This window comes from Acomys minous (genome assembly GCF_964271855.1).
Source record: "Acomys minous genome assembly, chromosome: 9".
Lineage (NCBI taxonomy): Eukaryota > Metazoa > Chordata > Mammalia > Rodentia > Muridae > Acomys > Acomys minous.
Genome location: NC_140490.1, coordinates 91,311,439 through 91,338,786, shown reverse-complemented (window position 1 = coordinate 91,338,786; position 27,348 = coordinate 91,311,439). Strand labels below are relative to the sequence as shown.

General features: G+C 40.2%; 2 protein-coding genes across 3 annotated transcripts in view; one reads left to right on the top strand and one right to left on the bottom strand.

Annotated features, from left to right (window-relative positions):
* On the bottom strand, positions 1–27,251 carry NUP37 (nucleoporin 37). Of its 2 annotated transcripts, none has more exons than XM_084795651.1 (10): positions 27,127–27,251; positions 25,720–25,937; positions 20,183–20,307; positions 18,375–18,447; positions 16,218–16,312; positions 8,062–8,152; positions 3,916–4,097; positions 3,542–3,592; positions 1,203–1,296; positions 1–258 (listed from the first exon to the last, which is right to left on the bottom strand). In XM_084795651.1, the coding sequence occupies exons 2-10, from the start codon at positions 25,873–25,875 to the stop codon at positions 145–147; spliced, it is 981 nt and encodes a 326-aa protein (XP_084651777.1). In that variant the 5' UTR covers positions 25,876–25,937; positions 27,127–27,251; the 3' UTR covers positions 1–144. The 2 variants fall into 2 exon arrangements, with proteins under 2 accessions (XP_084651777.1, XP_084651778.1); XM_084795652.1 differs by having other exon boundaries at positions 27,035–27,156.
* The window catches only part of PARPBP (PARP1 binding protein), a 53,448-nt gene continuing 53,337 nt past the window's right edge, over positions 27,238–27,348 (top strand). The window contains exon 1 of the mRNA XM_084795650.1: positions 27,238–27,348. The gene's annotated coding sequence lies outside the window, so the exon portion shown is untranslated.

The following is a 27,348-nucleotide window of genomic DNA, read 5'->3' as shown; positions in this document are numbered from 1 at the left end:
TTTTCCAAGGAGTCTTTATCATTTTATTTGTCAGAAAAGACAACTGAAGCATTTCTAGTTTTACAGTATATTTGATATAAAAATAAGGATTTCTCCAAAATATATACTAAAAATACAAAGTGTAGGATCAAAAATAGAGGAAAATCATACTTCTGTCACCCAAAACAAGAGCTTGTGGTCTCCTCCAACTGCACATAGTGGGAGCGTTCTGTGCCAGGACAGACCAGATCCGACAGCTATGGAACCAATGAGGATGGGCTGAAAAACATGCCAAGAATTGAAGAAGCACAGTGAGTTCTCAACTCAAAAACACTACTTTAAAAAGGAATGTATTGCATTTAAGTGCCTGGTAAGTGTTGATAAAATAAGTGTCATTATTTACAGTGAGGCTGTTGCTTCTTAAGCTGTTTTCTCCCTGGGAGGCAGAGACAGCACCAGGAGAAGCTATCTGAGCAAGGCAGCAGAGGTGGGCATGAGTTCTGATGGACGGCGGAGGTGCCTATGTGTGATGTGTGTGCAGAGAACCAACGGCAAAGCAGTGGACTCTGCCAACCCCAAACCACTTTATAAGTAAGAAACAGGACTAGAGAGATGGCTCAGAGGCTAAGCGCACTGTCGGAGGACCCAGGGTTCGATACCCAGCCCCATACAGCTGCCCACAAGCATCTCTAATGCCAGTTCTAGGGGGGGGTCCAGTAGCCTCTCCTGACCTCCACGGCACCAGACATGCACGTGGTGCACATACATATACGCAGGCAAAACATTCATAGACACAAAATATAAAAGAAATGTATTAAAAACTGCATTTGAAGGAGAAGCCTAATATTTACGAAATACATGGTATCTATTTGCATCTGACTTGAATGAACACCTAATCCAGCTGTGAATAATGGGAACAGTCTAGAATCAAAAGTTTCTGTAGTCTACACACATCAAGCAAACAAAATTAATATACTCTAAAATGCAGATGGGATAAAATACAATTTTTACATTAAATTTGAAGAAAAATAATCTATTGTTATTGGTGATCAAAACATTAAGAGAAAAAAAGCCTTTCAGTTTAAGCAGATAGCAGACGTAAGTATTTTTACTTATGAACTGCAAATTTGGATCTCTGGATAGAAAAGTAAAAAACCTCATTAAAAAACAAAACAAAACAAAAACTAACTACCCACAAACACCACTAAACATTTTCCCATTACCTGAGAGTGCCCTAAATGGTGAATCTGAAACTGAGTTGCCATTTTGCCAGGATATCCAGTGGTTGCAAACAAGTTTTCACTAATGGCAGACCACCTGAGAAGAAAGAAAGAACAAGAATAAACATTGTGCTGCAGGCAATAGGAAGTTTCTTTTTTTCTAAAAGAAGCTCTATTTTTCTGTGCAAAAGCAATTATTTCATAACCCTAAGTTTGTTATCATGACTTTGCATGTAGATTTGCAGTTCACTTAACTACGAGGACTTTCCCACTCAGTGTATTTGTTAGGTGCTCAGGTGAGTCCTGAACTAGACTCTGAAGCCACGCAAGGCTAACACAGTCCACAGGTGGGGACACAGGGCATCAGCCATGGATGAAGACTCTGAAGATCAAAGCAGCAGTGAGCTGCCACGTGGGTGCTAAGCTCGAACCTGGGCTCTCTGCAACAGCAGCCAGTGCTTTAACTGCGGAGCCATCTCCCCAGCCCTGTTTATTGACATCCTTTTAAATGTGTGTGATACACCTGTGTTTATGTCACTTGGGATGACATGACCACTTAGGATATTTAAGCTTCAAGGCATCTCGATCTCTGTGTTTCTCTAAATCAGTGAGTGCAAGTGGACCCCTGACAGATGACTAGTACTGTCCACGTGGTGAAGAAGGCACAAGAAAGACAAATTTTTGACAGGAAGTTATCTGGTCTCAGATATTAGTAACTGTTTAACAGCTCCTCTGTCCTTCTGTTTATAGCGACCGACCCTCAGCACTGTTCAACTCTAGGGGCTGAGGTGTAACTGGCATAAGGAAGCCAGCACGATCCCCAACAAACAGGGGAGTGCTCTGTGTCTCCTTGTTGTGTGGCACCAGGCTAAGATATCTGGCCAGAGGAACGCAGCCAGTGTTTTTATTGCTCTCCTTCCTACTGCATTAAGATGGGATCTCTGAATGAGCCAGAAGTTCATCACTCTTTACGGGCTGGCAGGCCAGTGAGCAACTAGGATCCATCCATCTCTAGTCCTCAGTGCTGGGGTAGGTGCTGGAGATTTGAACTCAGGTCTTAAGGCCTGCACAGTAAGTGCTCTTAGCCACTGACCTGTCTCCCCAGCACTGAGTCTGAGTTTTTGATATCAAAGAGCTGCTAAACAATGCTGAGAAGGCCATACGTAATTCATTGAGTAAAAAAAAATATGTATTTGCTCATATCTGAAGTTTAGATTATTTTATAATTTATGGAATTTCTTAAAAGATATAATTTATTTTTATTTTATGTTCATTGGTGTTTTGCCTGAATGCATGTCTGTGAGAGGGTGTCAGAAGCCCTCCCTGTAAGTGTAGTTATAAACAGTTGTGAGCTGCCATGTGGGTGCTGTGAATTGAACCTGGGTCCTGTGGAAGAGCAGCCAGTGCTTTTAACCACTGAGCTATCTCTCCGGGCCCTAATCTATAGAATTTTAATATTATGGTGAATATACTTCATTCATTTTCCCCCCTTGAGACAGGGTTTCTCTCTGTAGCCTTGACTGTCCTGAATCAGGCTAGCCGCACAGCAATACACCTGTTTCCTTGAGTGCTGGGCCCAGCTTTCATTTTTTTTTTTTTTCCTTGTTTTTTTAAGACAACGTTTCTCTGTGTAGCCTTAGCTGTCCTGAAACTCACTTTGTAGACCAGGCTGGCCTTGAACTCAGAGGTCCACCTGCCTCTGCCTCCCAAGTGCTGGGATTAAAGGCGTGGAGTACCACCTGTGCAGCTTTCATTCCTAATAATAATGGAATTCCTATGATTTTAGTAGGAATATTTCAGACTTTGAAAAAAAAAAGCAACACATTACAAATGCCCCACTGACTCCAGTCCAGTTATTTGCTTTTCCTGTTATTTAAGGCTGTTTAATGACTACCCAATGGAATAAAATGACAAAAACGAAGATATGTTAATTTAAACCAATAAAACCGAACCAAACCAAAGCAATACTAAGCTTCAGCATATTAAAGATATGTGCTGGTTGGCATGACCTTGTTTAGAATACAATATTTGTATGTATGCATAGGTCCATGTGCATTTATTATGTATCAGTAAAGAGGAAGCATAACCTTACATTTAAGGTGGTACTGGTATACTGGCTACATGCTTTCTGTGAATTATAAAGATTTTCAAAGTATCTGAAAAATAAATCTGCTTGCCTAAAGCAAAAGACAAAGCAACTGTTTAGTAGGGAAAACAAACTAGCCCTTAAAAAGCAACCAGTGAGAAAAGGAACCAACGCCCCAAATTGCTCTGCAGAGGGGAGGGAGGCTGGGAAACTACGCTGCAGTGCTACAGCCCACCCCAACAAAGCAGCATGTTACCTGAACAAGTGTGCCCGATCCATGTGAACAGGCCTTGTCTCCTGAGGATAACTAAAACACAAGAGTTTACATTTTGCAAATTATGTGTTAGATTCAAGTAGATTCCCCTTGAAGTCCAATACATTTAAGCTATAAGAAAATTCCAAGTAAGCGCCCAATGGAAATAGATAGAAAACTACGGGCATGACTCCAGCACACCGCAGGGCAGCAGTTCTCTCTCTCTCTCTCTCTCTCTCTCTCTCTCTCTCTCTCTCTCTCTCTTTTACAGGATAGACTTGCTTTCACTCTCATGGAGGCCGACATGTATAAGGATAGCCCAATGGGTCATTTAACAACGTACTTATGTGATGTAGCAGACAGATATAAATAACTACCTGGACCGAGTGATATCCCAGATAATCCAATCATTTCCTGCAACAGCGCCAACTTTGAAGGTGTTTTTCAAGCACCAGTGTGCTGACATTAATGGTGTCTGTTCTGACTGAAGAGATAATATTGCCTGTTGGGCCATTAAATCATAAAAGCGGATTGTTCCATTCTTCTCTGCAACCATTAGCTGTAAGACAGGGTGGGAAAAGGAAATTTCATATATATCTCATTGGCTAAATTTAAGAAAGAAGCAGAGATTCAATGTTATAAAATAAATATAAACATATATGTCACTAATACACACACATATAGGTATAAACACACACATACTTATCACAAACAGAAGCCAAATGTGTAGGAAATAGTAATGTAAAAGTACAAAAACATTGCAGAGGAAATTGGTAGAAAGACTCAAAGTTAAGTTTTTGGGTATCAGCTTTGTTACCAGGAGGACAAAGATTAATACTCTAGAAAAAGCTACCTCTAATTTAGTGAAAGGCCACTGTGTATCTTTTGACAGGTGATTATGTTACACATCTCTACACAATTTAGACTTTTCCAGACAAATGGAAGGCAGCCAAAAAAGACAGGCAGGTCTAGACAGAAAGGTGGTTGCTTCTCTCACTTTAAGCTGAATGACTGCTGCGGGAGCAGTATGATGGACCAATGCTGGGTACCACTGTGACCTCTACAATGTCCAAAAGAAAAGCTGAGGTAGCTACTAAAGGAGATAAGGCCAAGCCAGAGAAGAACCAGATGCCTAACTGCTCCTCCAAAGTCAAGTCCAGCCTTACAAAGGCATCTACAAAGCGTTGGAAGGGAAGAGCGAACCCCGGCAAGGATGGCAGCAGCCCTCCAGGGCTTGCAGACACCAGGGAAGGCTGACGATGCTGGGATGCAAGTGCAGCACGTGTGTTGTTGATAATTCTACTTCTGTGGCTATAAAACCTCAAAATATTTTAAAACCAAGGTTTATAAAAATGCAATCTTTTGTTTTTAAAGCTGTGTCAGTAGCACATGGAACCCTTCAGTGTTGGGGGAGGGGCGATCACGAGTTACTAACAGAATGTTTCCAAGGCGAGCTGAGGTACAGGAGAGCACCTCTCCCTGCTAGTTCTGAGACTTTCTCTTGAGTTGTAAGATGAGGAATTCCCATGCATGTATACACATGGCTACCTTAGTGAAAATGCCTCGTGATGATGTGGGAAAACTAAACTTATTTTTATGTCTCCTTCCTCTCTGCCATCCTCATAGACTCACGTTCTCTTACACGCAGAGGCACACTGGGATCCAACCTACTAAAATGGGCGTTGCCAGTCTTGGAGATGGGCACTCCCTGGCACGCTGTTCCACCTAAGAACGCTGGGTCCCTTTCCAGCAGGTGCACTGTGGGTTATACAGTTTGAAGTGATTCGTGTGGCTCTCCAGGTCCACATTTCTGCCGTTTATATTCCTGAATGCCAAGGTTGGCTTATCACATAAGGGGACGGTGAACACTGGTTGTCAGCTCCACAGGTTGTAGGTCGCCGCGCAGACAACCCTCAGGGGATAGTCCAGAGCAGGCTGAAGTGGGAGACTCCATCTGGACCATGGTGGCACAGTTCTCCGTGCTGGGGTCCTGGACTGCAGGGAAAGCTGGGCGCCCGCACTTCTCACCTTACTGACCGCAGCTGCAGTGTGACCAGCAGTGGCCTTCTCTCATGACTTCCCCTCCACGCTGAACTGCTTGCTCCTCAACAGTCAGTCGACAGAAACCCTTTCTTTCCTAAGGTTTTCTTATAACAATGAGAGAGCAACTAATAAAAATCTTAGTGTAAAAAGTCAGTCCTCACTTTAAGCCTTCTCTACTTCCACCATTATGTAAAGATTTAATTGAATTTTATGGTATCTAATTTTGATAGTTCATATAAGAAGAGAGGTTGAAAACTGTTGTATACTGTTAATGACTGCCTGTGTCCTGATTAAAATATAATGGTTCATGAAATGTATTGTTAGAAGGTTGGATACAAGTTGGTATGGAAAAAGTAACTACTAGCCTGTTGTGCAAAGCACCTAGGAAATACTGAAGTCTTAAATCAAGAAAAAGTGGCTGTTACTACCTCAGTATTTCCTTGTTTTAAGACTCCAATAATTTTAGATGTTTAATAAATTAATGTTATCAATATATGGAATACATAATCAAATGCATATTTATACAATAAATCCTGCTTTTATAAAAATTACAACGAGAGTCGCTTTCTAAGACTCAGGAACATGCCATCAGAATATCACCTAGAAAGGACAAGACTGGGCATGTGTGGTGGACACGGCAGTCGTAGCTTACGTCCAAAGAAGATGCTGCTTTACTTCCTCTGTAAAGTTCTTTCTTTCCGAGACTCTTCTTTAATTTTGGTGATAAAGGTGAAGACATTCCTGGACGTGTGAAGTAACATGATAGAACGGAAAGAGTGAAAACTGCAGCAGAAATGGTGTGTTCTGATACTTAGTGTGCTAAATGTCTAGGAGTTTATGTCTTAACTATTTTCAAAATGAGGGAAAACAATTCACAAACAGAATGTAAAAAATGTTGACATAGTATGAAGAAAAAGGTGTGTGTGTGTGTGTGTGTGTGTGTGTGTGTGTGTGTGTGTGTGTGTGTGTGTGTGTACCAGGACTAGTTTCAAGAAATAGGCAATCAACAATATGGAAACTGTCTCCATTTAGGAATGAAGGGAAAAAAAAATCCACTAATACACTGGTCATACCACTGGTAATTGAGAACATATTGGTAACTAAATGAAATTATAGAGTTAGTCTAAGAGATGAAGTACAGCTAAAGTTAAAAGAGGATGATCTTGATGACTTAACCTCCCATATATATATACACATAAGTATATATGTCTATATGTATACACACATACACATATATGTTAAAATCTAGGACCTGAATCTTAGAGAAACCATGAGGTGCAAATGTCGTGACTTCAGTTTTCTCTATGCTAAATACTAAAACCCAGTTCTACACATACACCACAGTTGTTAGGTATCTGCTGACGGACATCCAGACGAGTCCATTTGTTAGCGATTCTGAATGGTGTAGCCGTGTTCACGAGACATGTATGTGACGCATGAATATAGGCCATGTACTAAAAAGAGGACCATGAGAAGTGAAGAGGAAAGGATTTTCTCAGAGGATCACAGACTGTGTGTGACATAAGGAACAATGGAGGGATCGGAGGACAGCCGGGGACCAGCAGGAAGGCAGGAAGACAGGAAGACAGTGGAGAGGGAGGGGGTACAGAGAGCAACACAACAAGGTATGTATGCCACAATCTGTTAATTTGTATTTTAATTTTAAGAAAGCTAAAACAAAAAAGGAAATTTGATCCAAACAATTAGAAATAAAAGGCACATAAAAGCTTGGGGAGGTCTACAAAAGTGAGACCAGGACAGCCAAGGCTGCACAGAAACCCTGTCTCAAAAACCAACCAAAAATCACAAACAGGCACAAAAAAGATATCTTAAGTTTAAAGAGTAGTTGGAATAATATAATTGTTAAGAGAAAAAGCTTTGTCACTGTATATTTGCTATATTAATCAACTCTATCTTTTTGTGCAAAATTGAGGGCAGAATAGTGGACTGACAAAAGCATGAAGGTGTTAGAGGTCTATGAGGGTCAGCTGCTCAGGAATGAGTGCGGCTACAGGAAACGCTAAAGGGTTAATTCCGAGATGAACACGGAACTCAAAGTCTATGGAAAAGATAGTGGCAAATGAGGAAACTTGCTGAATGGCTTTAATCTGAACAGGAACTGAGTGCCACAAGTACAGGGCAAATGTGCCTTAGGCCACCGAGGCTCATAAGCACAGACTGAACTTTTGCTTTTTTGTTTATTTAAACTGCATACTGCTAACCAGACTGAATACCAATTTTTAGGCTGTGATCTGCCAAAAGCTGGGAAAAGTATATTCTGCATATATGAATGATGTTTGCAGAAGAACCAACAATTTTAGAGGGCCTGTTAAAGTACTGACCTCTACATAAACCCCGCGCATTGGTGCTGATTTGTGTCTGAGGTGGAAAGGCACTGACTCCCTTCCATCATGGGGATAGGTTTTCTGCCTGCATGTCTTTTAAGCTTGGTAAAGGAAAATCAAGTTATAGATAATCACCTTAAAAGTTTCCTCAGGATGCCAGCATACGCTCATTCCAGGAGAATGAAGAAGAAAATGAGCTGTTTGTTTTCCTTCCAAGCTCCAAATCCTAATAATATGAGTATGATGTTAAATATTTATGATACTTCATGACCAAAAAAATACTTTGACCATTTATTACATAATTGATATTATTTAGATTTTTATATATTTAATAAACATCTTTGAGAAAATATACTGTTGCGAGAAAACTATGAAAAAGCATAAAAATTTAAGTTTCACCATGCTGGATTGTGGAAACAAAATCATAGATTTTCTAATTAATATAACATAGTAACATTAATTATTTATATATTCATTGTAAGCAAAATCAATGTTTCTAGGCCATTAGTCAGGTTGCCTGCCTACTTAAGTAATTCTTAATAACAATTATCCCTATCACGGGTGCTTACACATACACACATGGATGTACACACCAGCCTTTCCATTTTCAAAGTAACATAAAGAGAAGCAAATATTAAGTGATAGGAATTTAGTGGCAGCTGGATGTGGTGGCACACACCTTTAATCCAGCACTCAGGGAGGCAGAGGCAGACAGATCTTTGTAAGCTCGAGGCCAGCTTGGTCTACAAAGAGAAACCCTGTTTCAACAAACAAACACCAAACCACCACCAACAAAACCCCCCCAAACAAACCAAAAAGGAATTTAATGGCACAGCCATTTTCCATAATGCTTATTCCTTTTACCTTTGGGCATATCCTATTTCATATAATTTCTGATCTGGCTGACTTCTCCAGTGTTTGCTCCCCCAAGCTGGCCTTGCTGACCAGCTACCAGATTAAAGATGGGCTAGGAACAGGCTCTTCTTCACTGTCTATCAGTAGCATCGGCTTACTACAGACAGGGCTCTGCATCTCAATGGCTTCCTAACCTCAGAAACCGCAGGCACAGATGACACTGTGATGTGAAAATACTATCCCCAGGAACTACGCTTTGTGGCTAGCTTACGATTCTCACTCAGCCACTGTTACACCGTGCTGGGACAGGTAGCATGCCAGGAAATAGAAGTTTGATGACTGGGTGGCAAAGAGCCTCCAGCAGTCTGGTCTTCGAGTGAACACTCTCAAAGCTGAGGGGTGCAGCTCAGGGGAGTGTGTGCTTATCATACACGAGGTGCTGGATTCCATCCTCAGCAACCCCCTAATAATAATCAAAAGCATTTTTTTTTTTTTTAGGATTTCTCCTTTTTCCTGTAGGTTTTATAGTTCCTATTTTCTTTAGAACTGTAAAGAAGTTTTAAAAATGTAGGAATGAAAAGTACACAAAGTCTATTTGTAAAAAGTCTAAGATGTCAATTTGAAATGTCATAGTAACATATAAACTAGTATGCATGTTTCAGCACCATCTACTTGATTAAATATTAGAAGTGTATATTTTATCAAAAGATATATCTTGCTTATTTTTACTATGTAAAGAAAATAATTATGGTTTAGTTGAAGAAAGCTCTTGTCCTTTGATCCCTAGAATGAGATTATAATTAAGGCAACTAAATCTTTCTCTCTACTGACATTTCCATAATGAAGCATTGTGCTAGCATTTATTTTATCACTATTGGAACAGTAGAAATTTGTCTTCTCAATTCAGCAAATCTCATTAGAGGGTGGACTAAAGCATTCTTTCTTCTGATTTTATTTTAAAATGAATTTGATTTTTGTTGGCTTTTATAAAAATTGAGCAAATACACGCCAATATTATCATGGCTTTCCCCCCTTTTTCAAATAAAAGAGACAAAAGAGGTGAAAAATAGACAGATAGTTACAAAAATAAGTCAATTAAGTAAGTATATTGTGATCTAATGAGCAGTATTTTATTCTCATGATCCTTTAAAAAGAGAGCTCATTCAAGCATGAGGAGGGGTGCATGGATAATATTTCAGAGGACTAAGATGCACTGATTTATGGTTCACAATTATATACTGATTCAATAATTCCCAAATGTTGCATAATCTCAGTACTCAGTATGCAAAATACAACAAATTGGACTAAAATAAGTTATCCTAGCTAAATTAGATGCAGATGGTACAATTTAAATTGTTGTTATGTCTTGTTTCCCTTTTTGATAGACTCCATAATTAAGGCCTCTGAAATTCTCTTGTGGAGATCAACTCATCTTCTATCTTTACCAAATGGTTCATCTAGCAAATACATTAAGCCCATTTGATAACGTCACCTTCTTCTTCTTCTTCTTCTTCTTCATATAAACGGTATGTGCATCTTAAGTAAACGAAAGACAGAACACACTCACAGGGAGCAGCAGCAGCCACCCTGGAGCACCCACAGCACCAGATGTCACCCACATCTGCTCTAGCCATGTTTCCTCAGTCTTTGACCAAAGGACAAAAAGTCACTATTGTGGCTTCTAATGAGGTAGCTTATATTTTAATAGCACAAAAACAAAGCCACATAGAATGTATTTCTTTTGTTCTGGCTTCTTTTACTCACTTCAGGTTCTGAGAAAATGTCTAACATGATTGCATGCTATTATAATCTCGCCACTCACTTCAGATCTCTCAGTAGAGTACATAACAGATAATCAGATTTTCACAAGTTTTTACCAATAATGCCATTGTAACCTTGTTGAACACATCTAACTTTAATGAGTACAGCCCTCCACATAAACCCTGCTTTTGGTGGCACAGAACTCCTCCCACAGTCTCTACTGTCTGCCCAGTACATACCTAGGCATGGGACTGGTGGATCAATTTATAAATGTATTTAGCTTTGGCAAGATAGACAATGGTCAGACAGTTTTCCAGGTTAGCTGTGGTGTATTTTCTTCCTCTCCCCCATATATTCTTTTTAATTATTACTGTAAAAAGGTGAAACTTTCATCTTATGCTTTAATAAAAAATGATCACTTATCTGAGTGTCAGAAGCTGTAGTTTTCCAGATGGTCTTACTTTGTAAGACAGATTTCATTTCTTAGACTTTTAAAATTTGTATGTTTCTCTGTGTGGGTTATGTGCATGTATGTGCAGGTGCTTGCAGAGGCTACAGCATCAGATTTCTCTGGAGCTAGAGTTATAGGTGGATTTGAGCATCCTGAAGTGGGTGCTAAGAAACAAAGCTGTCCTCTGCAAGGGTAGTATGCGCTCTCAGCCACTGTGGCATCTCTACAGGCCTGAGGACAGAGCTCTTTAAGACTCTGCTTTCTGTCAGGCAGTGGTGGCACACACCTTTAATCCCAGCACTTGGGTGACAGAGGCAGGAGGATCTCTGTGAATTCGAGGCCAGCTGGTCAACAAGAGAGACCAGGACAACCAGGGCTCTGTGTAACAGAGAAACCCTGACCAAAACAACACAAAACAAAACACTCTGCTTTCTTAAAGACATCACTCTTTGCCCCTTGCACTTCATCTATGTATGGATACATTTGCGCAGATTTTAAGATATAATTATCCTGGTTGTCTGCCAATTGACACAAGCTAGTTATTTGGGAAGAGAAACTCAACTGAGGAAAGGCTTCCCTTCAGATTGACTATAGGCAAGGCTGTGGTCTGTTTCCTTGCTTAATGACTGGTGTGAGTGGGCGCACCTGTTCTGGGTTGTATATGGAAGCAGGCTGAGCAAGCCATGGAGAGCATGTAGTAACCACCTCTCCTCAATGGCTTCTGCTTTCATTCTCGACTCCAGGGTCCTGCCTGAGTTCCTACGCTGACTTTCTCAATGATGGAGTATGGCCTGAGAGATTTTGTCTCCAAGTCACTTTTGGTCGCGGTGTTCTATTACTCCACAGAAACTCTTACTAAAATAGGAGTGGTACAATATGCAGCAGATTCCTTATGGCGAATTGTTCCTCTGTGAACTCATAAGAAAAAGAAAGTTGTTTCTTAATGTACTCTCATGTGCAATTGTTGTATGCTTACCAAGATGGAATATGAGTTTTGTATGTGATTCTTTATTAGTTTAATTACTTAGTTATATAAACTGACAAAATATGAATATGAACGAACCATTTCAATGAAATGAAGTTGATGGCAAGTAACTAAAACAAAAAAAAGTCTAAATTAGGTATGTGAGACAAATGAATACAAAAAATTCATCAAATATTGACTTATGCTGAACTGACTATTTTTAATCACGCTGTTTATATTGTAATATCTTATTATGGTAGGTGCTCATAAAATGAGATAGACAGATAGAGAGAGAATATGAGTACAAAGAAATATACATAAGAGACATATAAGAGTAAGGATGTTCCATTGGCAATCAATGGATTAATAATCTAGGAAAAAAAGCTTTGTCCTCCTATCAAAATTTTGGCAAACAATTTTCTCATATGTGTTGGGCATTAAAGTAAGATGGCAGGCATGATTTTAAGGTGTCATAGCTTTCTAATTTTCTAAAAAACTACTGGTCTAGTTCATGTTAGACAGAAGGGCTTCCTATTTAAACCAACCAAACCAAACCAAACCAAACCAAATAAAAAAACACACATTGAAATTAGGAAAATCAGGTCTTAATAGTTCCAAATTTATTTGTCACCAAATGTGTTCATAATATTTTTCAAAAAACTGGAAACCAGAGGACAAGAAGGCTTTAATCAGGAACTAGGCTCTCCCCTCTGTGGTACTGCACTAGGCTCTCCCCTCTGTGGCAGGGCATTTGTCTCCATGTCTAAGGGCTCCATGTCCAGCAACTCAAGTGGAAAACAAACAAACAAACAAGCAAACAAACAAACACAAAAAGCATAGTCAAACAGACACAAAGAAACAGCCGTTTGTAAAGTTTGGAGTAAATGGTTTCAGGTTCAATTACTGGGGCCAAAAAGTCAAGAGCTACATAAAATGGGCGTGCTCACATATGTAAATGCTTGCAATTAAGTTTTAGAGGTAAGTAAGGGTTTTAAGATCCATATCAAGAAACCAATCTTTAATGAAGGGCCCTGGAGAACTGGGCAATACAGCAATTCTCACTCACTTTAAATGGTAACAAAGAATTTCCCATTCCAACACCATCCTGTAAATAGAATGTAGATTTGCTGCAACATGGAGGGATCAAGAGTTAACTGGGTCTAAGTTTATGAATTATCCTTCAGTTTTTGTAATGTCTTGCTAAAGTGACTTCAAGCTGAGTGCTTTTCAGCAGCATATTACGTCTCCTTATCATATAATATTAAAATGTAATCAATTACATTAACTAAAAGAGCCCACGAATTGTGTGTTGGCATATGGGATACCACAGATATTTTCAAGGGCTGTTTCAGTTGGCAATCGGTAGCAGATACTGTTTGAGAACGCAAGAGGAATTTCCTGTGTAACACACTGTTCTTTCTATTTGTTTATTCTCTATTTCAGTTGGCAGCTCTTTGTCTGCTAGAAAGTGTGTCACAGGAGGACATTTCTGCTAGCAAATGTTTTTCAACAACGGACAAAAGAAGGAATGGATGACATTAACTGACACATCTGTATCCATTTGGCACTCGCTAATGGGTAAAGCCAAAATACAAACCACAGTACTTCTAAAAGACACGGCTAGATCACATGACTCGGCATGCTGATTAGTTAAATAGGAAAGAACAAAAGTGCCAGCGCAGAGACGTAGCTGTAAGGACGAGAGGGCACTTTTATAATGTCCTTGTGCGCAAGAATGGGACCGCCTGTGTTGATAATACATTTTTCACTGAATCTGTTGTGATAGCAAAATGAGGATTTTCCTTCTTACTTTCAAATAAGCAACCACCAAGTTACTCATGTTAGATGATTAAAGAGAGTCATGGGATGTATGCTCTTTACTGAAGGCTCCTAAGAGAGGGAAGGGAGACAAAAGGACTTAGTAGTAACACACTGGTTTTAGGGCAAAGTTCAGAGGTGGGACTCCAACAGAAAGCCCAAACCTAGGAATCAAACTACCAAATCTTGAAGACAGGTTTTGTCAGTTACAGGGGAGTAAAACTCATATATTTTTGGTTTCTATAGCTTAAACTATAGAAAACTTTAACAGCTGGGTAAAAGCCTTAAAAGTAGAGACAACTAAATGGAATAACTTGAAGCAAGAATTTTGCTAAGGGTATAAAAATATGTCAGATTTCAAATATACTCTGAAGCTAACATTAGAACTCATTCTTAAAGATGCAGCAGAGACTGAAGGAATGGCCAACCAATGACTGGCCCAACGTGAGACCCACCTCATGGGAGAGAGCCAACCTATATCACTATCAATGACAGTCTGCTATGCTTGTAGACAGAAGCCTAGCTAAGTGTCCTCTGAGAGGCTTCATCCAGCAGCTGATGGAACCAGATGCAGAGACCCACAGATAAATAATAGGTGGAGCTCGGGGAGTCTCGTGAGAGAGTGGGGGCAAGGATTGAGGGAGGCAGAGGGGTCAAGGATTCCACAAGAATACCTACAGAGTAAGCTAACCTAGATCCATGGGGGCTCACAGAGACTGAACCACCAACTAAAGAACATACGTGGGCTGGATCTAGACCCCCTGCACACATGTAGCACATGTGAAGTGTGTTCTGCATGTGGGTCCCTAACAATTGGAGTGCAGCTGTCTCTTACTCTGTTGTCTGCCTTTAGATCCCTTTCCCAGAGCTGGGCTGCCTTGTCTGGCTTCAGTGGGAGAGAATGTGCCTAGTCCTGCTGCACATCTTAGACCTGATGCCCAGGGTGGACTGGTACCCATGGGGCAGGGGCTTCCCTTCTTTAGAAGGGAATGTGAGGGTGGGACTGGGCGGAGAGGAGGGAGAGGGCTCTGATCAGGCTGTAAATTGATTAAATAAATAAATTCATGGAAACAAATTTTGCGAAGTCTAAGTTATTATATGCTAGATTTTCAAATATATTTCGAAGTTAACATTAGTTCGAATTCTTATTTTTTTTTTAAATATTGAAGTCTACTAAGGAAGCCGTAGCAATAACTTTAGTATACTAGCAATATTAATGATGAAAGCAATGGATTGCTAATTACAGAGTAAGAAGAATTAAAAGATTAAAACCAAGAATTGCCTATGCTTCTATTTTATCTTTCATCAGCATTAACTCATTCACTGATTTAATAAAGGTATTATGCAAATGTGATCCAGTTTGTAGTGTATTTATTTCCTGAATTACTCAACCATAATATAATAATAAGTAACACATTATCTTGATTTCATTCTATGCTTAGAATTATTTAGGCATTAGGTATACGGTCTTCAATGTTGATTATTCTTAAAGAAGTGTTGTATTGGTCTAATCTTCAGAAGGCTTTCAGTTTCTCCTTGGCTACTTTCTTCAGAGGCTATTTTAATTTATTTAATATATTTTATGGTTCTAACTGGAGAGGGAGGAGAGAAACTCCATAAATATATGTAAACAGACAGACTGCACCAAGAACTTGCTAGCATGTTCTGCTCATTCCACAAAGAAATGGGATGTTCTTGCTCTCTTTAACATTCTTTTGAAAGACTATCCTGCTGGCTCAGTGAGTATCTTAGGCCATCACTTAAGATTCCTAACCAGTTATTGGGTCATGCTTGTAAAAACAAAGACAAAAAATAAACAACAAAAAAGAGGGACTAGAGAGATGGCCTATAGGTTGAGAGTTCCTGCAGAGGACCTGAATTCAGTTCCCAGCACCCATATCAGGTGGTTCCAGGGATCTACTGCCAACTCCTGGACTCTGCAGGTACTGCACTAACATGCATTACTTCCCCTTGCCACACAGACACAAAGCTAAAAATTACACATTTAAAATAATTTTTTATCTCTTAAGAAAAAATGTTTCTCCTGTCCTTCTCCCATTCCTAGCCAGAACATGAAATCTATGATATCCCATGTTTTAGAGAGAAAGTGGACGGTATGTTACATGCCTCATATATTAGTCTTAAACTAAGAACCCATGCTTGATACTGCTCAGGTAGCCCCAAAGCCTGAGACAAGCTAGTCCCTGTACCAGGGGAAAACCAAATACTACTACTGCCAAAGACCATGGCAATAAAGTGACTAATGGCCGTCTGCTATACTCATAGCAGTTAGCCTTGAACTCAGAGATCCATCTGCCTTTGCCTCCGAGTGCTGGGATTAAAGGTTGCACCGCCATGCCCAGCTAAGTTATAGTTTCTTAATTTTTAAAATGGTTATTAAAATGAAATAACAATTAAAAAAGTGTAACACAAGCAACTTACCTGCAGGTGTGATCATCACTTACACTTGCAATTTCATGGCCTTCCTTGGGATGGAACACCAAATCGTTAATGAAATCCGAATGACCCTCCAAAACCTGGAAGAGAAAGAGATCAGTACAGAAGAACGCACAATCTACAGTGTCCCTAGCTAATGTTTGCATATACTTTTCCTATAGTATTTTAATAAATCTGTCATTTTAAAAGTCTGAGTTATAGAGGCACTTTCCTATAAAGGCTGTCTTGGAGAGAAGCCAGTCACTCAACATACTGTGGTTAGCTCAGCCCGTCGTTTCTAGTATGCATTTCTTAGAAAAGCACACTTTGTAAAACAGCAACTGTCCTCATAGCATTTCCTTTCTCGTTTATTATATAACTTGGGGATCTGAGACAGAGTCCTTCTAGACTTTTCCTTATGTACCTGTTGCTTTGTACACTCACAATCATGTAACAAATAAGCATTGCTAAGTTCACCTTCACTGTTTATAATCTTTGTTCAGTGTGAATGGTGAACATTGCAAACCCCCAGTCACAATCAACACAAAATTCTTCTGGCCAATGATGGAATAATAGGAACGTGCAATGGTCAATTTCAACTCAACATGAGAGCTTACTAGTAACAGAAAACATATATATATATGTATATATATATGTTACTATGTATAAAATATTGTTCTCTAAGTTTTTTTTTATGAATTAGCTTAACCACTGCTCACAACCTTATGAGGCAGAAGCTACACCCTAACTTTATCAATTAGGAAGAGTACAGGGTACCCGCAGGTAGAACTGAGTTTTAAATGCAGGAAGTGTGGCTCCTGAATCTATTTTCTTAAGGAGGTCTGCAACTAGTTTTCTAAAAATCTGCTTGAAAATGTTCCACTTTTGCCAGGAGGTGGTGGCGCACGCCTTTAATACCAGCATTTGGGAGGCAGAAGCAGGTGGATTGCTGTGAGTTCGAGGCCAGCCTGGTCTACAAAGTGAGTCCAGGACAGCCAAGCTACACAGAGAAACCCTGTCTCGAAAAACCAAACCGAAACAAAAAAAATGTTCCACTTTTACTGACGTGTAACTAAAGTAAATATATGTTTAAGGAATATGTACACTGTAAATTATACTGGCAACAATAAAACTAATCAATCTAACAACAATAAGTTTTTAGGTTCACTTGCTTCACTCTTTTCTCTCCCCCCGCCCCCTTTTCTTTTTCTTTTTTTGTTTTCTGCAACAGGGTTTCTCTGTGTAGACCAGGCTGGCCTTGAACTTTGAGATCCACTTGCTTTTGCCTCCTGAGTGCTAGGATTAAGGGTGTGTGCTACCACTGCCTGGCTTTCTTCACTTTTTTAAATGTGTATTGTGAGAACCTAGGACCTACCCCTCAGCAAATTTTAAGAATACAGCATATTATCTTTCATTTTTGTAATTATCAATGCATATATCATGCTCATAGTCCGTCCACCACCACTCTGTAATCCTGCCGAGGAGACCTGTACTCAATGGTTGTTCTCTTCGAGGTACATTTCATTTCACTCTTAATACACCCACCTGTAAACTCCTCTCTTAATGCTGCTCCTAGCATCTATAAGTGATAGCGCATTTACTAACTGGCTGCTTCTAACAATCTATTTACTAGAGTATAATAGTAAATGAAAGCTAAGCTGCAGACTTTAGAGAGACTGGCCTTGAATTAAGGAGGAGGCAAGCCTCTGGACTGAGGTGGCTGGAGTAGCTGGTCTCAGACATAAAGTGCTCCCAGGAAGAAGCAGTGCTGCTTGTCAGCCTGCTATCACTTCCTGCCTGCTGCTCCTGTCCCTACTCTTTGCTGACATCAGAGTGCCCATGTGATCTTACTGAGCAACTTCCAGGCCTTCAAGACCAGACTGGGACTTCTGAGGTGTGACACTTCAGAGTGAACAGTACAGCGTTCCTGCCCAGGCTCTTCAGCATGCAGACGGCCACTGTTGGATGGCCCAGCTCCCATTGTGCCAGCCAAAGTCACAAATCCACTTTTATAAAATACATTCATTCTACTGCTTTTGTTCTTCTAAAGAATGCCAATGATTATTAAAGGGTCATTTTAAACCATGGTAGCTACAATTTAATAAGCAAAGAAAATGAACATATTTCAACATAAAGATTTATTTATTATACTTGTCAATATACCTTATATTCATTTTTATCTTGAAGATCTGAAGTAAATAATCTAATCTTCATATCAGCAGCTGAAGTACAAAACCTAAAGAAAAAAAAAATCAGACTCCATTTTAGCCTTTGTAACTCAAAGTCCTCCCCCACGCCACCTTTGCATCTAAATCATCAAACCATGTCCCAACTCAGATTGATGCATTTGGGGTTCACTAAAGCTATATAAAGGTATGCACATTAAATTGTAGTCACAATAGCTAAAAACTGGAAACTGTTCTCAGATCCATTACAGAAAAGAATAAACAAACTCAAAAGTTTAATAAACAAAAACCAAACCAAACCAAACCAAAACACCCAGTAGAACATAGGAGTTGAGGCTCAAGACCTCACGCCTGCCACTGATGAAGTCACAGAAGGCAGAACTAAGTTCTGGTCACAGAACTGCAGATAATGGCTGCTGTGGCAGGGTTAGGGCTCAGGGATTAACCGGAAGGAACATGAAGAGCTCCTGGGGGATACAGGAATGTTGTGCATTAAAAGGATGTAGGTTATAAAACTGTAAGAGGAGCTGGGTTGCTGCTCAGCTGGTAAAAAGTACTTGCTATGTACGTGTGAAGAGCTGAATTCAATTTCCAGAACTCAAATGAACGTACCAGGCATGGTAGCATGTGCTGGGGAGGTGCAAGTGGGAGGGTCCCTTGTACTGAGGGTGACATCCAAGTGTGTCCGCCAGGCTCTGTGTGTGCACGTGCTGCGCATGCCTGCACACACGCTCACGTGCGCACACACACACACACAAATGCAGAAAAATATATAAAACTATACCTTAAAATTTTTTGAGTTACATGTACACGTGTGTGTTGGTGTGTGGAAGCCAGAGGCATCCGGTCCCCAGGAGAGGACTTACAGGTGTTTGTGAGCCACCTGATATGAACCCTAAGAATTGAACTTGGCTTCTCTGCAAAAGCAGTTTGTGTTCTCAACTCTTGAGCCATCTCTCCAGCTCATCAAACTACACCATTGAGAGCTGGCAGTTTCATTAGATCAAAGTTGTCCCCGAACTAAAATGGTACGTTAGCCCAATCAGCGCACTTAAACTTCTTAAGTACTGTTTTCCAGAAGACAAATCTTTTAGCTCTGACGTTTGCAGGAATAAGATCAGGGACTTGTAACACACCTTACATAACCTACTGGGGCTGCTCAGCAGGCATTAGGACTTGATTTTTCTCAAAAGCAATCGTCATTTTTTTCAAACTGCTCTCATCAAAACTGAAGCCCACTGGCTAGAGATTTACGGCACGCTAAGCATGCAAATACAGCCTTGGTTCACATCCGGGATCAGAAAGGCTGTACTACTGTTTCAAGCAAATGTTATTTTAACAAAGTGGCACTGTACTGTTTTCATGTTTGTATGTCCACACAATGGCAGATGTGTGGAGGTCAGAGGGCAACTTGCTAGAGGTGCTTAGCTTTCTTTCTATCACATAGGTTCTAGAAATTGAACTCAGGAAGTTAGGAGTGGTGGCAAGTATTTTTACCCACTGTGCATCTGGCAGGCTCTTAAATAGTACTTTAAGTAAAGAGTACAGGGGTCTGTGGTGACTTGGAATGAGTCTGATGAAACTCAGGTAAAGAGATTGCAGCCTGGACCAAACACATGGTCAGGGCATCAGCCATAGTCACAAATCCAAACTACAAAGATGAGATCACAGAATTATTAAAAAAATAGCAAACATATAACCATTGAAGGTTATGGAAAATAGGCATGGAGCACTTGGGATCACGTAACACAGACAGTAACACTGCCTTGAAATGTTTAAACTTACTTGATTACTGGAGGCAGTGAATCAAGCTTGGTCTCTGGGCTCCAGGCAATGCCATCAACTCGTACTCCATGGTGAAATGTTCGTAGTGTTTTATACTGAATTCCTTCAATGTCTGTTTCTTCCTCCTAAATGCATACAGTAAATGTTTTAATGTTATGAAGACAAACAAGAAAATACTCAGGTTCACCTTAGTAATTTATCACAAGGCATGCATATGCTTTTGGAGAGTGCAAAAGAAAATTAGATATTGAGCTTATACTAGTTCATGGGATGAAAAAGAATCCTGGGGGCCTGAGATGTGGCTTTAGAGCATCTGCCTACCTCGCACAAGCTCTTATTTTGACCCCCAGCTCCCTGGGAGAGGGACAAAAGAAATGTTACACTTCACCTAGGAGATACTTTATTTTCAACAGTAAATACACTGCACAGCGATTAAAAAATGAGATGATTTCAAAATCAGTTATTGCATATAGATTATCAGCTGACAGAAAGAAAACAACATATATGAAAGTTTTAACTACGTGGAAGAGCCTTTGAGTGACAATTCACGCCTCCAAAATCAGTGTTATTTCCACGAAGTATTATCTATGCACAAGATATTGTAATTTACCATTAGACCAGTGGTTCTCAACTTTCCTGATGATGTGGCACTTTAATACAGTTCCTCATGCTGTGGTGACCCAAACCATAGTTATTTTTCTTGCTACTTCATAACACTAATTTTGCCAGTGCTATGAAATGTAATATAAATAGCTATATTTTCTGGCAGTCTTAGGTGACTCCTGCTAACTGGTCATTTGATCCCTGAATGGGTCTTGACCCGCAGGTTGCCAGCCACTGCGTTAGAGGCCAAGAGCAGTGAAGATAAAGGTGTGGTGGCTCAGAATACTGTGCACAACGATAATCCCATTCGAAGAACAGGGAACCAGCCACAGAAGCTTCCAAGCCTATTTCCCGGGAGTGAGAAGACAGGCAGTGAGGGATGGTACCCAGGGGTCCTCTAATTGCTAATCTCCTAATTGGTAGACCAGGTAATAGGCATATATTATTTTTATACGTTTCACAGTACACTCTCATATATACTTTTGCTGAATCCCAGCAGATGTATCGATTTTCTTTCCAAGACAGCTTTTGAGATCCTAGAAAAGTCATTTCATAGGTATCCTACATGTGTCTTTATAAAATTCAAACACATTTAAATTTAACTTTAAATTTCAGGTAAACTTACAACTTAACAAAAGGATTTTCCATTAATCTGAGAATAGAAATATACGCAGTGAAAAAAAAAACATTGCCAAAATTTATTACTTCATAATTTACATATATTACCAGCTAACAGATATGCCAAGGCAGCAACCACTAAGCAGTTTAAAATGAAGTTTAAACTTCTAATCATGCTGAAATGACAGTCTGACTTAGATCTATTTTTCCATATTTGACAGATCTAAAAATGAATTTTCATATAAAAACACATTATTTTGCTACTGTAACAAGAGTGATGAAAAGCAGGTCCTGTATTTGTTACTCAAATTAGATATGGAATTATTGAGTGGCCACGGGGATAACGAAATCACAGGGACTGCACAGACCAAGCTTTATGCAGTAACAGGAAGCCTTGCCCTGCTCCTGGCATCACTGTCTGCTATTGAGTCAGCCGATGAAAAGGGTAGTGTGTGTGTGGTATAGACAGAGATGGATGCTATTTTTGGTTCGGTTTGGGGTGTAGGCAGTATTGTATAGGCAGGAAATTCAGAGACTCTGGAAAACTTGCTGTAATAGAAATGATTATACAAGATTCCAGCAATTTGAGGCTGAGGAACAGCCAAGTTGGTGGAAGGGCTATTCTAAGGCTCTGAAAGTGGTAGGCCTTTCTACCTCACCCACTTAGGGGCACACACAGAACTTCACTTGGTCAAGGCTGGCTTATCTAATGCAACTCTCTTATTTAGTGCTTTCATTTTTATTTAAACATATGAAAAATATTTTTTTAAAAAGTGAACACTTCCAATGAGAAAGAAGTCGCTGCATTTGGGATACATGGATTCAGTAGTATGAGGGGGGATGTGTGGGGATATTAGAGTTCTTAATGTTCAGTCAGAGGGTTTCCATGTAAAATCTACTCAATGCTCCAGTTACATCTCTGGATGGCAAGCCTTGCCACAGCACTGCTCGCAGTGGATTTAGCACCAGTTACTGGAAAGAAGTGGAGGTGACAATTCAAACTTTGCTAGTCTAATCAGTCTTCCCTGAGCTTTAAACATTTTTCATATAGCTCTGAAAATTATTCCCAAATATACTATCTCCTTTAAATCAGAGCACAGCGATGAGAAATAATGTTGAGAAATAAAGATTATCAAAAACCTTATTATCAATTTATAGAGAACTCTGCTGTCTGATAAGCCTCTAGCCATGTAGAGCTTAAGGCATTTAAAATGCAGCCAGTATGCATTCTTACTTTGTAAGATATAAAACATACACAAAGATTTCAATTAAATCTATTAATATAAACTATAGAATAACCTTTACATTGATTATATATGAAGTATTTTAGTTGTATTAGTTAAAATATTCACTTAAATTAATTCAGCATTATTTTTAGTGTGTGTGTGTGTGTGTGTGTGTGTGTGTGTGTGTGTGTGTGCACGTGTGTGAGCGCACGTGCTATAATACAAATGCTGAAGCCAGAGGACAACTTTCAGGAGTTGGTTCACATTTTCCACCGTGTGGGTGTCGGGGACTGACCTCAGGGCCTGAGGCCAGGCAAGAAGGGCCTTTACCCACGGACCCATGACACTGCCCTGCTGTTCTGTTACTGTTGTCACAGCTAAACTTACATTTGTGGCTCATATTATACTCCAGCCCGGTGGTTGGAGTTAGCTCTGTTCAGTCCTCATTTTGTTGACTTGGGGTTAATTTTTCAGGTGACGAAAATCTGAATCACGATTCTCCCTCCCCAGTTCTAAGTCTATTGTCTTAAGACTTACAGTCATCTTTATTAAAATTCTGCTTGTTTGACTTGGTCCAATCTATTAAACAATGTTTGGATCTGAACATAGAGTTTGGCGTACAAAAAGCACTCAATAAATTCTTGCTAAATGAAGTTGGCTATCGAAGGATTAAGGTATCTTTCTGTTTCATTTTCTCTACAAAAATAACGTGCTTGCCTAAATCAATGTTGTCATTCAAGTCCAACCAGAACTTCTTTCTTACTGAAGGGCGAGTAAGCTTCGAAGCTTCTCTCCTTGTCTGGTCATTTATAAATGAGGCTTTTATGTACTGATTCAAGACTCTCTTTGGGGACAGGGCAAAGACTCTGTCGCTCTTTCTTTCTTTGTCCATTTCCTGGCCCTTAGTGTATTCATGGCTTCTTGACAACGTGTAGCAATCAACAAGCTCACCACTCCCACTCATATTTCTGTATAGTTAAAAGGACAGCATGAGATTCTGCAAACTTATGGTCAAACTCAAAGTTTTCTGCACTCAGTGCTCCCTCATGATCTTACAATGAGGCCTGTTTTGTTCTTTTTTTTTCCCCTGATAGGTATGGGAAAATTGGTTTGATTTACATTTTTTTTTCCTTACAAGGTATGAAATTGGGTGACAAGAAGCTTGAAAGTTCTAGGATGAAAGAAGGCGGATGTTAAGCAGCATCTAACTAGGACAGAGAGAACAGTCATTTGTTCTGGATCTCCAAGGGCAAACTAATGAAACCACGTTTTTCAGAATATTTGAATTACTGACTTCATTTGAACAGAAACACAAGAAATGGTCTGACTGAAGAACAGGGGTAGAGTGTGGTCTGGGCCTTGCTCTCATGCAATCCTTAGGCATGCCAAACATCTCCGAAGCAGAGTGGAAACTCTAAGAGGAAGGCGACAGTTGTATTAACTACCTCTAATGCTGAGACTGAAAATCATTTGTGCTCTTTGTATGCTAATAAAAGAAAAAAGCCTATTGTTTTTCCCTTAGATAATCTGGAAATGAGACCTACTTTGTCACTCTCCCACATCTGAGGATCAATAAAGACAAGTCTTTTGAATAATACAAATGCTTTTTTCTCATTTTGTCATTTTCCTTTCTCTTCTTGTTGCCTATTTTCCTCTCTTTCCTTTTGCTAATTTTTCTCCCGTCTTGATTTCTTCTAGTTTTTCCTAACTGAACTTGAACTAGAGGTAGATATATTTATCAGTATTTGAAAAATGCAATTCTCTGTCCATACCTACCGATTTAGAAAGCAACAGCAATAACGAAGGAAACTCGACCCACCATGTGGGTTGCTTCCTTTTCTGCATGTAGGTGGCCCACGTTAGAGAAGTAAGTCATTTTTAAAATGATGCTATGTTATTTGTCTAATGCATATGACTTATGATTCGGACAGTCCAGCTGAGCTTAGGTCGAGGGTCATAGAAACAAAGTCCTGTAAATATTATTTTGGTACACAAAGAATTGCTGAAAATCCCTGGGGGTTGAATCTTCACTGCCGAGTGTCTCCTATGTATAACCTAAGTTTCCCGTGAGATAACATGGTATGATATGACGTCTATTGGAAACAATTTGTCTTTGAGGACTAAGTAGGAGGTTGTGGCTGTCATTATTGCCCATATCAACTACATTAAAATACATATGTGGGTTAAAATGTGCCACATGTCCTCCGAGAACTTTATACGCACTGACACACTACACCTCACAACCGGCACTGAACACCATTATCCCTCACTTTTTGAGAAGACAGGTTATATATCTAATGAGGGGTTGATGCTCATTAAGTACAGCCATTCAAAAGTAAGTTTCTAGGTACTTTGGCTCCAGATAGAGGGCTAAGGCGAACTACTGTCTGCTGTAAATGTGACCCTATACTTGGTTATCTAAACACCTGCTGCAGGGGCTGGAGAGATGGCTCAGTGGTTAAGAGCACTGGCTGCTCTTCCAAGGGTCCTGAGTTCAATTCCCAGCAACTACATGGTGGCTTATAACCATCTATAATGAGATTTGGTGCCCTCTTTGGCTGTGCAGGCACACATACAGGCAGAGCATTGTACACATAATAAATAAATAAATAAATAAATACCGGTTGCAGATACAGAGAGTGTGAAGGCAAATTAATAGGAAAGCTGAATATTATGAAAGCTAGAAATTCTCTCGAAAATAGGTTTTTAGACTCTCACTATCATCTTGTTTCCTATGACATCACATAATGGAGGGACATTTAAACTGGACTGCGTTTAATTGCACTTTCTAATACATGCGAATATGAGCAAGAGAGTGTTCAATTATAGCAGTTGTTCTCAGAATATTCCACTACCAAGCACTGGGTGAAAGAAGAGCGTTATACTCCCCCTCCCCCAACAATCATTGTAATGTTCACACAAGTCTCAATTATTACTACTGGGAATGCGTTTTGCTGTGGACCTTCAAATTATTATTATTTCTCTTGTATTCAAACTCAACCTATTTTTAACAGCTCAGCTTTGGCTTGTATGAACGTTGTTGCTGATAAAACTATCTTCACTGGGATTCCCTACAGTTTGTAGACTAACCTGAAACGTACACATGCCGATAACCACATAATTACTGCCGCCATAGGCGATCAGGTTTCCCGAATCTCCGCTCTCGAAGGGATTAAATTCTACCACATGTACGTAGTCTTCACAATCCACAGTGTAGGCAGCGTTTCTCGTAGCATCTTGCTTCATTCTGTATCTCAAGACTTGAGCAGTTGTGAGAACCAAACAGCCTCCGACGGGAAGTAACGAAACTGTGGATCACAAACAAAATTTTAAAAAGAGTTAGTCATTCGACAGATAATAAGGCTTGGTATTACAAGGTCAGGGGCAGCTCAAAAGAGAATTCTGTTTATATCACCACACACACACACACACACACACGGACAAATTTAATAAAAATAGATTCATAAAATTATTAAGTAACAGAGACACAGGACTATTTGTAGTTGGCATGTTTTATATTTTGCTGACATCATAATATTTAAGAATTCCATAAACTCTAGTATATCCATAGTCCCCCTTTTTTTTCCTTTGAGGAAATTTGCCAAGTTAACAAACAAGCTGAGGATTTAAAATACTTAGATGTATTAGGCCCAAATGCTAGAGAAAACACAAACACACACACTTGCCTTTGTCAGGACTATGCTGCATTACTTGTTTTAATTATATAACTTTCAATATCCTAATTTGACAATCCAGCTGTACTCGCATCAAGGGTGGGATGAACTGGAAATTCCTAACACTGCTTAAAGAGACCAGGAAGTCTAAGAGCCTTGAAGGATGCTAGGATCTGGGGGCACGTTACAAATCAGAGTTAACTCATTTATTAAAATGAGCAGATACAAAAATACAGGACCTGGGGTAATGTGTGCTACCAATTGCTATTACGCCTGTCACAAGCCTCAACTAATTTGTCACGGGATGGGTAGTGTCCACTGTGGAAATAGCATTCTCATATGAGAATAATTTTAGTTTGTTGTTCAAGAAAAGGGGGGGGGGTCGTCTTAGGCTCAGGAAAAAAAAAAAACCCACATTAAATACCTTTTGAGTATCTGCTGACTTTCACATGGGTCCCACCTCAGGGAGCTTAACCTTAAAGAACATTCCAGACTGGACACGCGTGATGCGTGACCAGCAGGTGAAAAAGTCCATAAAGCAGAGAGGAATAGGACGTGCAAGAGATTCAAGGTCCCGGATTTGATGGTGACCCCTCACGTCCAGGTCTTTAAAGCCCATGGGATGGGCGGGGGCAGGGTGCCAACATTCCCAGGGCCTCCCTGAGAGGCGCGGAACAAGCCTAGTCAAGTCCCTGAAGTGTGTCCCCATGCCTTTCACGACCCACGCCCACCTCGCGGGGTCACCGGGGGAAGAACTCGGGGGGACGGGGAAGGGTCCCTGGGGAAGCGGCACAAGCTGGCGGCCCCCGCGCTCAGTACGCACCTAGGGCAGGGAGGCGACCCGAGCACAGCTCTGCAGACTGTGTGTGGCCGCGGCGTGCGCCGGCTCTGCTTCCGGGTCGGAGGGCGAGCGCGGCGATTGGTTCCCGGGTCCTGCCGCGAGGTTTGAACAGCGAGACGCCGCGACGAGTCAAACCTTCGCCTTCCGGCATCCCCGCTGCATCGCTCCTCCCTCGACCTGCGCCCGCCTGGGTCGCTGAACTAG